Raw genomic sequence first — 17,372 nt, forward strand, 5'->3', positions numbered from 1 at the left:
TTTCCACATCACAATTCTTCATAGTTTGCTTTCTTACATTTTCATCAATTCTCTCATAGCCTTGCTTTTGTTGTTTGGTTACCAGGAATCAGGTAAGTTCCTCTGTGGGTCCAACAAATGATGCCAGAAGCTCTGCCAAAACGAGGAACCTCCTGCAACCTATTATTCCCGCTGTGCTCTGAGGCCCTTTCTTCCACTTGCACCACTCAACTTCCTAGTGGAGAAACATTCTCCCACAGCCCCACGTCAGCCTGCTGCAGGGTGGGAGGGTGGCTGCATACATCACAGCCCAGCTCCTGCTGCACACTGCCCTGCCTTTTTCCACTGACTCGCTTTGCCATAACAAAAATTGTGTTTTCTTTCATAGAACCAGAGAATGCTAAGGGTTTGGAAGAGACCTTAAAGATCATCTAGTCTCAACCCCCCTGCCATGGGCAGGGACACCTCCCACTAGACCAGGGTTGTTCAAGGCCCTGTCCAACCTGGCCTTGAACACTGCCAGGATTGGGGCATCCACAACCTCCCTGAGCAACCTGTTCCAGTACCTCACCATTCTCACACTAAAAGAATTCTTCCTAATATCTAACCTAAATTTCACCTCTTTCAATTTGTACCCATTACTCCTTGTCCTACCACTACAGTTCCTAACGAAGAGTCCCTCTCTGGCTTCTCTGTAGGCCCCCTTCAGATACTGGAAGGTTGTTACAAGGTCCCCACAACAAACCTTCTCTTTTCCAGGCTGAACAGCCCCAAATTTCTCAGCCTGAAATAGTTCACCATAATTCTCTTTCTCCATCTGTAGTTCGGCCCTGAATAAAGCTCTTCTTTGATGTAAAAATTTGAACAGACATTTTACAAAGTATTCAACTAGTACAGTGTACTAGTCAGACACATACTTTGGAGAGACACAACAATTCGTGGTGCTCCCACCAGCACAGAGCTGAGTTGCATTAGAGCCATTACAATGGAATCAGGATGAAATTACTTCTGAGATGTCATTATAACTCCCAGGTCAAGAACTTATGTTCTGTACTATTTCTTCAGGAAAACCTTGAAGGAGAGTAAATAGCAAACACAGGAAACACTGCCCCGTTCTTCCCTCGTGGAAAAGGTGCCGCTTTGTATCCACTCCGCAAGACTACGGGCACGTCCTCCTGCAGCGGGACGCGGCGGGCTCCACGGAGGGGCTGCCGGGCAGAGCGGCGGGGCCGCGCTCGGGTGCCGCGGGGAGCCGGGCACAGACGTGCCGGGGCTGCCGGGCGGGAACGGGGCCGTCACCGCCATGGGGAACCGCAGCGGCCCGCCCGTGCGGGCGTGTGCTCCCCGGACAGCGCCAAAGCAGACACCGCGCCGAGCGCTCAGCGCATCACCCGACTCAGCCGTGGCCTCGCGGCGGGACACGAGCACGGGGCGAGCGGCGACGCCAACGCCAACTCCGGTTCCGACTCCGGTTCCGGCTCCGGCCCCGACAGCGGTGCCGCCTCTCGGCTCCTCCCTGCCCTGCCCTGCCCTGCCCCGCCCCGCCCCGCCGGGCTGCGCTGCGGTCGCTCCGGAGGGAGTTGCCCGCCCCGCTCCCGGGCGGTTCCGAGCGGCGGCCGCTGCGGCTGTCGCCGTTCAGGGACACGCGCGTCCCGCGGTGCCGGCGTGCGCGGTCCGCCCGGCGTCCGGCCATGCTGGTGTGGCTGCGCGCTCCGTGGGGGTCAGCGCTGCCCGCCCGCCTCCGCCCGCCCGCCCGCCGATAAGCAAAGCCATGACCGCAGCGCCTCAGGGGCCAGATCTCAGTTTTCTGAACGAGGAGGAAGCCAGGGCGATTTTCCAGGTGCTGCAGAGGGACGCGGAGCTCCGGCGGGCAGAGAAGGACAGAGTCAGGTACCGGCTTTCACCCCCGTCCTGTCGGTGCCCATCGCGCCCCCGCGGAGGCGGAGGGCGCGGAACGGGGTTTGCAGAGGGCGCACGGCCCCAGCCCGGCGGCGCGGGGAGGCGGCGGAGCCCCGGCCGCTTCATCCCGACGGGAAGAGCGGGAAAGGGGGCGGCGGGCGGGCGCCCCGCGGGGAAGGGTCTGCTCCGACCAAGGTGGCGCGGGGCAGCGGCAGGGAGAGCTGAGCTCCCGGCGGTCCTGCCGGGGCATCGGGGAGCGCCAGAGCCTCCCGCCAGCGCCGGCTGCCGCCGGAGCCGTCCGGCCGGGCACCTGAAGCATCGGGACGTTTGGGAAATGCATATTGTGACAGAGGCGGCTCTGAGTCACGGCTGCGGCTCCCCGTGGCACCTCTCCTTCCCCGGGGAGGAGGAGGAGGCCGCTTCTGTGCTTCACCGTGCCGCTGGCATGGGGTGCGGGTCAAACACCGGTACCCGGGAGACCACGGAGACAGGGAAGTTGTGCTGGACCTTGCAGGGAAACGTGGCAGCTCTGCGGCTTTTGAATCGATCCTGGCAACTTTTGGAAACAAAGCCAGGCACTCACCTGTGTGAAAGGTAGTTCACAAGACTCGTGAAAGTGACTTAATTGAATTCTCTCTGCCTTATGGCACCTCGACCTTGCTTCTAACTCATATTTCCCCTTTGTGTAATCATCAAAGCTATTTGTGTTGATATTGAACGCAAAGGTCGAGGAAGTAATAGAAATTATGCTGGAAAATGAGCCGTTTATTATTAAAGGTTATCATTTCTTCCCGCAGGTATGACTTTTGGCACGTTGTGAAAGTGAGAGGCAATGTCCTCTTAGATTTGCAAGTGGGCCCTTTTCACAAGTAATGCTTTCATATAAGAGGTAGAAGGAATGTTAATGAGTAACATTTGCTTCAAGTGGGTTTTTGTACTGTGTGTTTTGTATTTCAGTAAAGTGGATTTTATGATGGGCATGGTTAAATATTATGTGTCAACACTGACTTACATCTAAAACTCGTCTTAGTTTTCTGTGGCATGTGAACCTGGACTGAGTTAAGTTTGGCGATTTCTTTCTTCCATAATTTGGTATTACTTTTCTTTTTTTTTTATTAATTTCTGTTCCGTGTGCCTTATTATGACCCCCCCAAAAGGGAGGAAGATTTTGCTGGATGCAGGGAATTGCATAGCTGGAGAGCCACAAGTTTAAAACTCTTAAAGTTTTTAGGACTAAAGCTGAAGCAAATGCATTGAAGCATCCTATGCTGTAGAGAGTCTTGTGAAGCAGTAGCCTGCTCTTGAGCTCGAGACTTTCACCTGCCCCCAAATTTGTATTTGTTTCTTCATCTGTGCACTTAGGACTTTGTTAATAGAAAATGTTCTCTACGTGAAAGCTGTCAAAATAAATGTGGTATAACAGGATGTTTCTGGTTATGCTTTACTGAGATGTAGTCTATTTAAATCTCAGCTGAAGAGTCATTCACAAGTTGAGCGGAAGGTAGGTGGAGTGTTTATGACCAAGGCGCCATACTGAAAATCTAGGTTAAACCCTGGATCTGTCAAAGGTGTATGTCCTTGGGCAAGTTTCTTACTCTCTCTTGGGCCTAATAAAAGTACTTACTTTCTCACTCCTCTTGTCTACCTGGTGTTATTTAGACTGTAAGCTCTTCAGGCCAGAGGACTTCCATTGGGAGCAGACAGATTCCAGTCTGTGTGGTGTTGCCCTGTGCTACTATAATCAAAGTAACAACAGTGATCACCCTGGAGGGCCAAATCTTGCAGTTCCTATATGACCACAGTGAGCTTCAGAGGCTCTAAACAAAATTGCATTTGTTCCTCTTTGTCCCGTATGCCTGCCTTCTTGTCATTCTTATTATTATTACTTCATTTTTTTCAGTTTAAAAGTTTTAAAATAATGCCTGAGAACTGTGGCAGCCTATTCCTGGAATATTTTCAGAATGTGATTTTGAAGCTATTTGATTTATGCTGTCAATCAAACAAGGTATATAGAAGATGCTGTGGAATGGAAGGAGCAATTTCTTTAAGAGCTGCCCTTTGAACTGCTCTTGAGCGTGGTTTTGGAAAGAGCTAGTTGGAACTGGGCAGGACCAGGGAGAAAATCAGTAACAACCAGTGGTCAATAACAAACTGGTTAAGTTTTTTTCAGTGACCATCTGTATTTATAATATAGCATTTTCCTGTACAGACCAATCTAGACTGGATTTGCAGAGGGAATTAAGCATCTGCTAGCAGATCAACGTCAGGTTCTAATGACTGCGCTGATCTTGTCCATACTGTTTGATGTCATACAAGCAAGCACATAGCTGTCTGCTAGTCTCATAAAAGATCAATGAAGAATTGCAATTCATTCCCAATATAACTCTGGAATCCAAAAAGCAGGAACAAGCTACGTTAGTTATATTGAAAAATGTTAATGCCAGTTAATTTTGAAAGATGAAATAAGAAATAAGGTCAGAAGATGAATTCTGGCATTCTCTGTGGTTTATTCTGACTTCCTCAAATGTGTTGAGCTTGCAATTGTTTCCTGACAAATACTTTTTTTTTCTTTTCTTGTTGCTTACCTACACTGGGTAGAACCACTGGATCGCTCTTCATCCAGACAGCCCATGCCTTTATGAAATTAAGTGCATAATGGGGATATTTTCTGGGAAAAGGTTATTTTATACAACATCTCTCATCTCCCTTTCTCTTTGTAGCCTTTGTGTAGAGCAGGAACGTGTGAGTTAGGTTGTCAATTGTGCGCATTTTTGTAGTTGTCAGCTGTGCTTGGTGCTGTCCCCTCCTGTTGCTCCTGATGCACCAGCACGTTCTCCAGGTACCGTTGGCCCTTTCCTGGCTCCATTGGCAGGCTTCAGAACTCTAGGCCTGGTCTGGGACACCTCTCAGTATAGCTTTCGCTTTTATACAGGAATGCACTGTGTGTCCTGTTGGACCTTTAATTTATTCCCGCTACGGGCAGGGAGCAGAGCTCCTGCTGTCTCCTGCCTTGCTGGTTCCCGGAACCGCAGTTTTTGGCTTGTTTTCTCCTTCCAGTGCCCTCTCGTGGCTCCTCTCAGCAGTACCTTTGAGCAGCCACCGCAAACCAGCCGTACCTGCCTCCTTCTTCCTTGAAACAAGTTCAGAGGAGCAGCAACAGTCAGCTTTGGTATAACTCATATGGCTGTTCACTGCTATAAACACTGAAAATAATTCAGAAACTTATTAATCATTTAATAATTTAAAAGAAAAAATACGTATTTGTATTGAACCCGGGTAACCCTTGCCTTCAGGTTTCTTTGCTCATCCAATCCAGTTTCATTCATAATACCAATTCAAAGAAAATTTCATTTATCATAAATGTTAGCATGGAAGAGAGATGGAGTTTAAGGTTTGTATATCAATATACATGCATTTTTCCATAGTAGTATTTGCAGTATTAAGGCAGAAGTCCAACTCAAATCATGATATGCTATTTTAGTAAGCCTAGTTAATGAAACTGATGACTTTACAGATGCTCGTGGAAGGAGGTTCCTTGTCACAAATATTTCAGTTACAATGAGATGCCCAGGAGAAGATAGGAAGGAATACAGCATGTTCACAGTGCAGTATCATGTTCAGATGGCTTCCCGACAATTCAGTTTCCATAAGAACACAATGAATGCTCATGCAGTTATTAATACCACAGATCAACTTTCCATGTGTAATGAAATAGGCCTGAAAATCACAACATAAAAACATTCAAGATATTATTTGACTTACTGTTTCAAGACTTCAGGGTGCACTCTTCTTAAGCTTTGTTCTGCAGCTGCTGGGGACAGAAATGAAAAAAGAATTGACAGCTAGTATTTGCTCCAGGTCCCAAAAGCTAAACAAACCTGTAGGTGCTTCTCTTTTCTGTCCTTTATTGATGAAGTAAATGGGCTGGGTGAAGAGAGGCTGACTGCCTTCCATCTCTTCAGGACAATACTTCAGAGCTTGGCAGGTAGCAGAGGAACTGGCAGTCACTGTAGGAAGGCTCAGCAGCATTAGGGCATGAAGCTATGGGATTCAGAGGTGGAGCTTTTTATCTCCAAGGCAGCTCCTCCCTCTGCAGCGTGGAGAGACAGACAGTGCCCAAGCAGGTGTCATTCCAGTCAGCTTTGGGTCACTGATGTCTCAGTGTCTGAGCACTGGGTGTAGAGATGCACCTCCACCCCTGGAATTGCATCAAGGCCCAGAGAAAGCAGCTGAGATGAGAAGAGCCAGGAGACATGGAGCCAGCTACTTAAAAGAGGCAGCAGGTAGGGGAATGTGGCATGGGAACAGGTAGCTGGTACAGTTGCAGGTTGTCCAAATAATGACCAGTTGCAAGATACAGTAGAAGAGCTATGGATAAGTAGAAAATGCATGTAAAAGGGCACAAGAGCTCTGTATTCTTTAATAATTAACTTCTATTTAGGAGACTTGGCTGTTTTATATAATGCTCTTATTATGACTGCATATAATAGTCTTGTGCTGTGTTTATTAGTTCTTGAGAAAAAGGGAAATACTGTTATTTTCACTTTCAAATGAGACATTGAAAATAACTGAGAGACTGAGCCACAGAATAGGGAAATGAACCTACCTCCTCTAATAGCAATTTGCTTTCTAGATTGTGTTTTGAGAACTGTGCATGCCTTATGTAAGGATTTTTTCTTTTTTTTTTTTGGTAGGAAGAATGGCAAAAAATTAATTGACAGCTCTAGAACATATCTAGTACATCAGTCACTGTCTATGAATAGGAACTGAAAAAAAGTGGAAAGGGAAGTGAAGCTTTTGGGAGAGAAGAGCACTCATTCCATTCATTTAATTTGTTTTGCTCTTTTCCAGGTTGGTTTATGCTTTTGGTGGGATGGGTGGTAGTTTAGTAGATTTATCTTGCAGATGATAATGGGAAAAGATGGCAGCAAAACAAAGGTTTATTTTAATTTACCCTCAAATTTAAAGATGAAAAGCATATTAAATTAATTGGGAGGTACAGTCAGCACCACTCAGTGTTCCACTCTTGCTGACCCATTAACAACAGATGAGTGTTGTGGGAAAGATGAATCCCCTCCTTAGACTGTTCTGGGCTGTCTATACAATAAATCACTTGGATGCAGTTATTTGTTACAGGCACACAGCTGTTCTTACGGCCTCACGGCAGATCATTTACTGAGTTCATTTGTTGCAAGTAATTCCTTACTGTATCCTCTTGACTGACATTTCCTCTCACAGGTCTGGCAGTAGAAGGTGGGAATAAAATCCTATGTTGGAAATGTATTTTTTCACCATAGTCATAACCTTAGGAAGACATTTGTTGCAGAATTGCAGACATACTCAGTTTTGTAGGTATTTGAGCATATTCTTACTTGGTGCTTCAATTATATTGCCTTGCTTACAATTTGAGGGGTCTGCCATTGCAGGCTTTATTTTGTCATATTCACAAAAGTAGTCCTGTTTACCTTCTAGGGCAATAAGAATAACTTATTGGGTGTTGGAGATCTAGATTTGGGACTCAACTCCTCATAATTACAAAGAGTTTTTAAAATCAGCTCCAAAATACATGAGCTGCATGGGTGAGGAGAGCAGACAGGATACCAGGACAGCATTACTTGGGTATATTTTTGTTCCAGTGGAGCTCCCTCCCTGAACAAAGCATTAATAAAGAAATTCTTTCATAAGAGATACTCCACCCGGGAATGTTTCAGGGTGCAAGTTCCACTGTGTCTTGTTTGTGAAGGAGATACTATTATTACTTACCACTGATACTGTGCCACTGGCGTGTTTAGTGGTTTGTCAACACTTAGGAAAATAGGTCCTTGGAGCCCTGAAGGGCTAATATGCTAAAGAAGTGCAAATAGAAGCAAAAATGGCAGGGAAGACCAGGATTTAAAACCTTTTGCTCAATTTGGTAAACAATTACCATTGAATAAGAATCCCATTTTGGGACTTCCCTTGTTTGAGTGGGGGTACTGTAACCAAATGTAATTGGTAAGTTGCCTATCAAGTTTTTTCCTCATTGTGTTTTTCAATAGTCCTATCTTGTGGTGGGGTCTAGACTCATGGACTGGGGCTTCACACAGGGTGAGGAAGAGCAAGTAGAAATGGCCAGGGGCAGGTAGGCACTATGTGAGCCATTTTCTCTGTTGCTTTTTAGCTCTGTGCATCTGGGCTAACTAGATCAAAGTCTGTGGTGTAACTCCAGTTATACATTTTACAGAGCAGGATCCGGACCAGAATTGCTGCCAGCTCGTTGGTCTTGTCCTTTCATAGTGAACTAATTTCAGGGTCAATCCTTTCCTCTAAAGATTTGCACTTGGTGTTTGAGAGTAGGGGATTTCCTGTGGTGTGTGTGGTGGCAGAAGGAAGAACCTTTTGAGGTGTGTTACATTTGGAAGAGCCTGTCTGTAGGGCACTGAATGTACTTCTTTCTTTAGGTTACTGGGGCCATGGTGGCTCCTCACAGTTGCTCCCCATGGGGCTGGCAGGGCAGTGCCTGGCCACCAGGCCCTGTCCCCAGTGACACAGATGGGCGGCCCCAGCGATGGCTGTGGTGGCGTGGCAGGGCCGGGCCCTGGCTGTGGGGCTGAGTCACACGCAGGGTTGGGGTCAGTCCTGCTGACAGCAGCCAGGTGGTCACGAGGCAGGGCTGGGATGATGGTGCAGGGCCATGGTCAAGCCAAGAAGTCATGTCAGGGTCAGACCTGGTGACAGTGACCAGGGTCAGCCATGGCCCCGTGATGGCCAGGCAGGCCAGGGGTGAGGTGGCCGGGCTTGAGGCCAAGTTGGGCTGTCAGCCCAGGGGTCAAGGCAGTGGCCGTACACAGACAGAGCTGGGGATGCATCTGGGGCTGTAACTGGAGCATGGCCCAGTGGGACAGCCTGTGCTTAAACACAGCTCCTGGGAAGGAGGGCTCGCCCTTGCTGAGGCCTGTGGCTGTTGTCTTCATGACACCTTTCTCTAAGGACACCCAGCTCTGCTCTTCCCAAGCTGGTCTGGGGCCCAGGCAGCCAAACCCACAGGAGCGGGAAGGACATTCTCAGGGCACTTTCACCCATGCTCATTCAAACAGAGGCCTTGTGCTAGGTCTTTCAGATCATTGAGACTAATGTTTGCATTTTCAAGTGACCAAACAGTGTAAAAGTGGAAATCACAAAGATTATTACTGTTATTATTTGAGCTCACTTTCTGATGTCACTAGGGCTGCCAAAAATAAGATGGTGTTGAAATTGATCAGATTTAAGCAAAGAATTACTGTTAAGTCATAGGCAGACATTTTCTAAGTCCAAGCTTAATGGTAAAAGTAGAATTTATTGAACTCTGTCTATATAGGTAAATTGACCAGGCTTCAAGAATAAATAGGTCAGACTCAGCAGAGCAGGCAAGCACTAACTACTGAGTAGACAGTCAATATGAGAAGTTATTCTGGAATAGCTAATGCAGAGCAGTCCAATTTTTTTAGGTTTTCCATGGACTTGTGACCCAGTTACAGTCTTGTGCACTATGTAGGAAGTCTGCACACTTCCCAGGTTTGACCTTTCCAGTAGTAATGTTTCTATATTCTCAACACCCTGTCTCCTCCACAATTCAAGTGCAGAAGTTAAATTAGTAATTGACATTAGTTGAAATTGGAAATTGACATTAGGTGGAAGAAGACGGCTTTATACCTAGCTTTTACTAAGCAAGCAGAGAGATGTTGAGGTGTCTGTATGAGGAGAAGAGAATGATTTTCTCATGCTGGCAGCTTCTACACACTGTGTCCAAACACCTTCAAGTCCTTGCATGTGTTTCAGAAATAATAAATTGGTTATGCCAGAAATTCAAAGAAGTGTTTCACGGAAACACATCTGATTCATGTTCAGAGTGGCCCACGCATACCAGCACAGCTGTTCTCCAGTAGTGAGAGTAGAGCTCCTGTGCTCAGGTTACATGTGTCATGTAGGCCTGTCAAAGACTGCAGCACCTGCTTTCCATAGTGAAGCCTAAGGCACTGGAGTTTTGCTGGATTTGGTCCCCAATGTACTTCAAACTCCCATGTCCATCCAGACAGGCAGCACTTGCACCTCCCACAGACATGGCTCTCGGCGAGGCCTGGCTAACAGCTGGGAGCAAAGCTACTTGGGCTGTGTGTTAGGACTCCAGCTGATGTTCCCTGGTTTCTGTCAGATACTGTTTTGATGGCATTTGAAAATTGTTGTGTGTGTCCATCTCCTTTTCCTCTTTTAAATTTAGGTTTTGTCACTGGTTTGTGTATACTGAATTTAATTATCCTTTAAAATATTTTTGCTCTCTGAATCTAGTTTTCAAATTGAGTGGAGTTTGACACACTGGAGTTTTGAGTTTGGGCACAGAGACCCTATTTTCTTTTCTGCTCCAGAAATTTAACACAGGGCTATATAAACTAAGGCCTGACCTCAGTTTGGTCTTTCATGTATTCGTTTTAAATTGAAAAATTACTTATTTCCTTGGAGCTTACAGTCTGAAAAAATTCACTACGTATGTATTTCATGGAAGAAATTCATTAAAGCAGGTCTTTGGGACTTGTTCTGAGGACATGTGCATCTAAAAGTTCATATGAAATGTATTTCTAATCCTTCTTTGCAGCTAAATTATTATGTTAACACTGTTAACTATAATAAACTGTATTTAAATGTCTGCATTTTAAACTCCTGACAGAAACTATCTCCTTTTTCTCAGTCTTACCTCAGAACTAAATAAATCCATGTACTGGTACCATATTAACTGTGAACAAACACATCAAAACCACAAAACAAAAGCTAAGTGTAAATGATGAAAAGTACTGTCTGCTTGCACTTTATAGCACATAAATTACATGGAATTTACTTGGTTGTTGGAATAGTCAAGGAACTGTAACACTTCTGCTTGCCGTGTCTTTGGATTTTTAGATCAGTAGGGGTCTGAGTGCAGAAAGCTGCAGTCAGGAAAAGCTGCAGCAAATGTGTCTGGGGTGCTCTGCAGTCTGTTTCTTTCCACATTATAGACTTGTGTGTTCTTAAATACATATTTATATGTGTATATGTGTGTTTTTTAATATATGTAAAATTATATATGTGTAAATATCATATTTTAAAGTGATATTATATTATAATATTTCTATTTCCAGTGGAAGAGTTGTGATAAACTATGGGAGTCTAAGGTACTATAGCAGAGGTTCTCTGTGTAGGTATATATTACATACATGTATATAAGCATTACATTTCCAGATGCAAAACACCCACTGTGTCAACTTTTAAAGCTTATATTAATTCTTATGATCTCTTTCCTTAATTTAAAGTAATGTAAATGAGGCTTTTGTAGTGTTACAGTAATACATAAACTGTGTGCAGGTACACTGACCTGTCTTACTTCTGTTGTCCAGAACTGTAAACTCTGCTCGATGTGAGATTGTGCACAACTATCTGAGATTGCAAAGGTGTATTTTGAGAGCCCTAGGCTTCAGGCTTAGCTCTGTACAAGCAAATGTCTAAGCCTGTTTGGAGCCTCTCCGTTTTAGAGCTCTGTCCAGACCCATGGGCCATCATACACAAACCTGCTTGTAGAGGTGAGGATTTGCTCCTAATTTGAAACCAATTCCCCTCTTTCAGTTTCCCCTCTTACCTGGCCTGTGTTTTGTTTCTTGGGGATTTTTTCTTATGTTGTTTGTTAGGAAAGGCTTTACATAAAGAAAGTCAAATAATAACACGAGGAAGAACATCTGCATTGTATGTCTTTGTAAGGCAGTTAAGTTTATAATACATGACTGAGCTGTAAATTACTTGCAATAGACGACTGTCTCTTTGCATGCTATCAGTATTTATGAAAGTTGATTGTAATCAACTAGCAGCTCTACCCTGGAAGAGTAAATATGCCTGCTGTTAATCATTAGCTTCAGATTTATTGAGAGACCTGATCCTCAGCCTTTCAACCCATCATGTGGCCCACATGGAATACGTCTTACATTTCCATGTAAGATTTCTGGGACAGAAATTCAGGAGCTCAAAACTTATTCCTTGCATGCAGTGTTTTTGGACTGAGACTACATCTATACTGCAAACAAATCAGAATCTTTACATTGAGAATTATATCCATTGCCCCCATTAGCATGAATTCATATTAGTAGCAATTCCTACTAATGAAGTAATCTCATTAGAGACATTAATTACTACCATCTGAAGCTATGTGACACACTTTAAAGATGATAGGTGGCTTTTCTTTCCATTGCATCATGGATTTGTTTTGTTATTACCATATAATATTGGTAGGTAGCTTGCAAATATTAACAGTATAGTAAAGTAACACTTTGTTGGGAAATAGAATTATTGGGATCAATAAAAGAGCTGTGCAAGCAATAGGCCTGGAAGTTTTAGGCTTGTGTGTGAGAAAACTTTCCATGGGAAAGTCCCTGTGTGGAAGATAACAAGCAGGCCTGAGAAACAGAGAGGGAGTGAAAAACTTGCAGCTGTACTATCCGGGAGTGAACGAGGGAGGTGAGCACTGAATTCTTTTGATCATAACAAGACTATGGAAACTTGCCAATGTAAGTCCAATTATGTAGAAATAGAAATGTGTTTTGATAAGATTTAAGCCACTTAGGAGCTAACAAGCTGATATACTATATAAGTGCCTTTGGACTGCTAATAAACGGAGTTCGCTTATCAACCATATTGGTTTTGGACTGTTTCTCTCTCCCCCCGCTGGGGCCTGGGCTCCTCATCCCGCGGAGCTTCCAACAACACCCTTTTTTCTTGACTGTTATTTGTATCCTCCAGAGACATTGTAACTGATTGATAAAACATTCACAGAATAGAGCTTTCCCGTTTTGCACGCATTGTGAAGGGAATGGCAGAGAGTCAGCCCACACTGGAGAGTCACCTGCAGCTGTGACATTCCTAGCAGTATTCCATCTCATTCATTTTTCGTGACCAGCTGCCCAAAGGACTAAAAGCTTTCATTTTCTAAGTATTTATAACTGCTAAAAGATCTGTATTTACAGACTTTTCTGTTTTTTCCAGCAGGGCTGAAATGGTGTTTTCACTGTAAACTCAGGGTAGCTGCTAAAGAAATAGTTTCATGTTAAAAGTAATGTTTTGAGGCATTGTTACACCTTGAGATGCATGATTAATCACCCTCAGCTCCTGTGATCTCGATTTTCAATGCTCTGTGTTTTGAAAACTTAACTTTTTGAAGACACTCATTGAGCTTCTGATTTCAGAGCTTTAACTGAGAGCTTCCAATTCCTGAGCTGCCAGAACAGAGGAGTTATGTAGTCAGCATGAGAATTAACCTTTGTTCTTGCCCTTAGAACATTTTCTAGTTTTCCATTTCAAAGGAAAAGTGTCATTCCATGCTCTTACTCAGGAAAGCAGACAAAAGCTTCAGGGGGAAAGGAGTGTTGGACTTGGTGAAGGAAAACAGCAGCTAGTGTAAGTATATTAATTTCACATAGTTTAATATGAGAAGTTAATGTTTTGGAGAAAACAGAGGAAACTTTTGGTCACTATACAGAGAGTGCTTAAGTTACAGTATTGTAGACACAAAAGACATTGCGACTTACAGAGTAGAAGTATTCGATGTGCACTGGGAGTCCAATGAGAATGTGTCATGTGTGCTCATAGTCTCACTGTCTTCGTGGGTTGTGTATAAGGAATGCACACAATGCCACTGGATTAGGCTATCTCAAAGCAGATGATCAGCTTTAATTTAAAAGAATAGATTTGCTGAATAGAGTAATAATGTCAGATTTTGTGATTTATTCTACTTTTTAATTAAGGAGAGGTGGAAATAGAAATGCTCCCCATGAGCAGACAAAGTAGAACTTTAGTAAGGGAAGAAGAGATGTTCTGCCTTTAACTCACATATTCCCTGACTGTATCCCTGACACACACAGAGCAGGACTTAATGTGCGAATCTGATACCTATTGTCAGAAAAGTGCTCTAAGGACAAAATTATATTTCTGTTTGCAGGTATCTGTTTATGTAGCCCTACTTGCTGTTTGAAAGGATACTTCAGGGCGCATATCAAGATCATGTGCAGAAGTGGGATTTTTGTGTTTTAAGCACTTCTGCCTATTAAATGTACAGTCTGGGAGGAAAAACTAGAGAAGATTAATTCCCTTTTCACTTTCTTCTGTCTTCTGTGTCCTGGTTTTTCACATTTCCGGAATCTAAATATTTAGGGATAATTGTGAGCTGGGAACTTCGTGGGACCATGAAAGTGGAACTGAAAACATATTCCATACAGTTCAGTGCTGAGCACCCCTGGCCTTCAGGTGAATATTTCTTGGCACTTCCAGTTGCTCCTTTCCGTTCAGGGGTGTCACCACTAGGGGACTCCCTCCCGCAGCGTGACCTGATGCCTGTTCAGGAGAGTGAAAGTCCTTCCTTTACATCTATTGGTGTTTGGGTCCTGGTCAGTAACAAACACCGAACCCACACACTCTTTGTTCTTCATTGTTGTGGCCCATCCTCTTTGCCCATGCACATCTACAGTTTTATTGGTCACACACTCAGATAAATACATCTGAGGGCAACTTAGTGAGTTAATGGGCATTTTAAAATGAATACATAATAACACAAATGACAGAAGGATGAAAAGGATGACGATTTAGACAGAAAACTAGTATTTCGGGGAAGACAAAATTCAGTATGGGTGGTTGATTGGCAACGACATAGCAAGTTAGATTCAAGCATTATTGCCAACACATTTTGTTGGAGAGGAGACCTTGATTTTTCGAGAATTACTGCAGAAATGTTTAATTTTACAAATATCAAATAAAAAAAGAAGTGTGTTTTCAGTTAGATCTTTTTACATTGTCTTGTAGTATGTGCAACCAAAACACAGGAGTAATTTTTCCTCTGTGATTCATCTACTTGTGCATAATGTGTCTTACATGTAATAATGAGGCTGACTTGGTTCATTTTCATTAGCCAAACACACAATAGTAAAAAAGAAAAATAAACAAAAGATGCTTTAATGTGAGTAAAAGTGTAACATCTACTAAGAATAAAGACTGCCTAAGAATAATGACACACCTGTCAGGTGTCTGGTGTACTAGGAAAGAGTGTGTTGACTCAGTATCACTGTTTTTCTTCTTGGTAGGACTAACCTGTCACAGGAGCTTCTCTGGCACCTTGGAAACCAGAATGTTGTTGTTATTGCTATTATATGTTTCCAGGAAATTACAGATTTTTTTTTTTTCAAATTACTTCAGCTGTGGTAGCCTTTGCCTTTGTTGGTAGTACTTTTTCCCCCCCTTTTTTCCAAATAAGATGACAACTTGGAAGTGTGTCTTTAAATTATTTTCATAGAATTAGAAGCAACTATAAGTAAGAAAATATTATTGCATATGCGTTTTAGAGCTACTCATGGCTGTGACAACAGTCAGAGTTTTCTAGAAAAATAGCTGATTATAGAAATTATGGAGTTGTACAGTTCACTAGTGCAGCATAATGTATAAAGCAGTGGGTAGGGGATAAGTTGAAGTAAAAATTAGGAAAGAACAGGTTTTTCAGGCACTGTTTTTTAACATCTCCAGCTTTTTCTTCCTGACAAAGCAAGGAGTGTGAATAGAGTAAAGAGAAAAGCTTGGCTTAGGTTACTGTTTCTGCATGTTATCTGCCCTGCTGTAGTTTTTATCTAATGCTTTCAACACTGTTTTTATCTGCAATTCTTTCAGCCTTGTCTTTTCAGACACTGAGAGCTTGATCCAATGAGCAGATTGGATCTGCTTATTGTTCACCTGGTGCCATTCCTCATTCTTCGTAGTTGCTGTTTATTTGTTCTCTTATGAAGTGTGTGGTAAGAGTCATTTAGGGCCAAATCCTCCTCTGCTAAATTCAGTAGGAATCATAATTTCTGCTTTAGCAAAAATGGGATTGAGTTCTCTGTCCCCTGCAAAAAACAGCATTGTTCCCAGATGTCCTCTTTGGCAACCCAGTTTCTACTACCTTGAACACGTGTTCTTTATATTCAGGGTGAAGTTGGTAAAGAAAATACCTTTCCTCTTACAGTAGCATTTAAAGCTCCTTATTATCCTAACAGGAAGTGGCAGAGGAGGCTACCCATCTATTAACAGTATTTATGATAACCCACATGAAAGTCTAGTGCATACAAACCTTTAGGTTAACTTTTCCCTGGAGATGTCTGTAAGAAATACTGGGACATCCTTGTGCCAGTAAGGAAGAGATGTTTTTAAAAACAGTGCGAAGAAATTGCTCCTGAGTGATTCATTAGTTTAGATGCTGTGCAGAATAATAGATGGGAAAAGGTAATGAGCCTGTGAGGTCATTTAGGATTGCTGCCTGCTCTGGTTTGTGGAGCAGTCTCCTGTAAGTAATCCTGGGAATGGATTTCCCTTCAATCCCACAACAGTTTATAGGTACTTTTCCCAGTAAGAAGGATGTTGTCTCCACTCAAAATGTAGTAGCTCCAAATGTTCATAAGTAGCTGTAGACAAATGAGGAGTAAGGATAGATGGAGCAGACTGGGAAGCAGGATTAGTACATTCAGTTTAGAGGGCAATAGATGTTTTGACACTCCTATGGAGCAGTGGCTCAATACATAATGTGTAATCTGAGCAACAATAAGGCTGCCTCAGAGGCAGGTTCATTGCAATACTGAATGCAGATACCATCTCCTGCTGTAATTGTTTCTTGAGACGGGCTTTACTTCTGGCTCACAACTGTCTGTCATTCATTAGTATCATGAGGGGGCATGTAAACTTGACAGAGCAGGTATGTAGGGAAATGATGTGGTTTGGCTGGGAGTCATTGCAAAGGAGAAATACTTAATAGTCATGCGATATTGCAGTTACATATCATTTATCGTATTACTATTATTCGTTGCTCAAATAACTATGTACATAGGGTTCCATATATGGGCCTGCGTGAGTGCATAAATATAAATGCGCACAAGCAATTTAAAGGATTTATTTGATGAGTTGGGGGTGACAGCACCATTCAAAAGCAGCACATTCAGGGATAAGAACTACAGATGCCAAGCATGTACCAGTAAAGACTTTACAGTATTTAAGCATTAAAGTCAGTGCTTGTGCAAGACTTCAACTGCATTTCTCAGTGCAAGGCATGTTCGTGCAGTGCCTGGTATGGTCAATGTTAGAGTGATTGCGGGGGTTTTATACTTCCCCTTTGCTCTGGAATGCGTAAATGTGCAGCAAATGCCTGTTTCTGTGTCAGTCTGTCGCTTCCCCGCCGCGGGCGCTCGGGTGGCGGCTCTGCCCCGGGGACGCGCCCGGAGCGGGCTCTCGGCCGTGGTGCCGGCGGCCGCCGCTGGGGGGCGCCAGGGCGCCGCCGCCTGCCCCGGGAGCGGCGGCCCCAGCGCCTCTGGTCGCGGCGGGCGCCATTCGGCCCGGCCGGGTTCTAAAGCCCGCGGGTGTGGATTGGAACCACTGCTCTCCACTCTCGGGACTTCAGCAGAACTGCCACCGGGCTGTTTCCCGGGCGGTCCCTGTGTCTGCAGCCACTCCTCGAG

The 17,372-nt window shown here is 44.0% G+C and overlaps 1 protein-coding gene across 2 annotated transcripts in view; it reads left to right on the forward strand.

Moving 5' to 3' along the window:
- The first annotated feature begins 1,750 nt into the window (after positions 1-1,750).
- The window catches only part of EXPH5 (exophilin 5), a 34,875-nt gene continuing 19,253 nt past the window's right edge, over positions 1,751-17,372 (forward strand). The window contains exon 1 of one of the 2 annotated variants that reach the window (XM_069014319.1): positions 1,751-1,869. In XM_069014319.1, the coding sequence (XP_068870420.1) occupies positions 1,751-1,869 (119 nt within the window). Of the gene's footprint in view, positions 1,870-6,081; positions 6,162-17,372 lie in introns of those variants that run through there. The other variant, XM_069014310.1, reaches the window with a different exon arrangement.

Source organism: Aphelocoma coerulescens, chromosome 1 (assembly GCF_041296385.1).
Source record: "Aphelocoma coerulescens isolate FSJ_1873_10779 chromosome 1, UR_Acoe_1.0, whole genome shotgun sequence".
In the NCBI taxonomy this organism is placed as follows: Eukaryota; Metazoa; Chordata; class Aves; order Passeriformes; family Corvidae; genus Aphelocoma; species Aphelocoma coerulescens.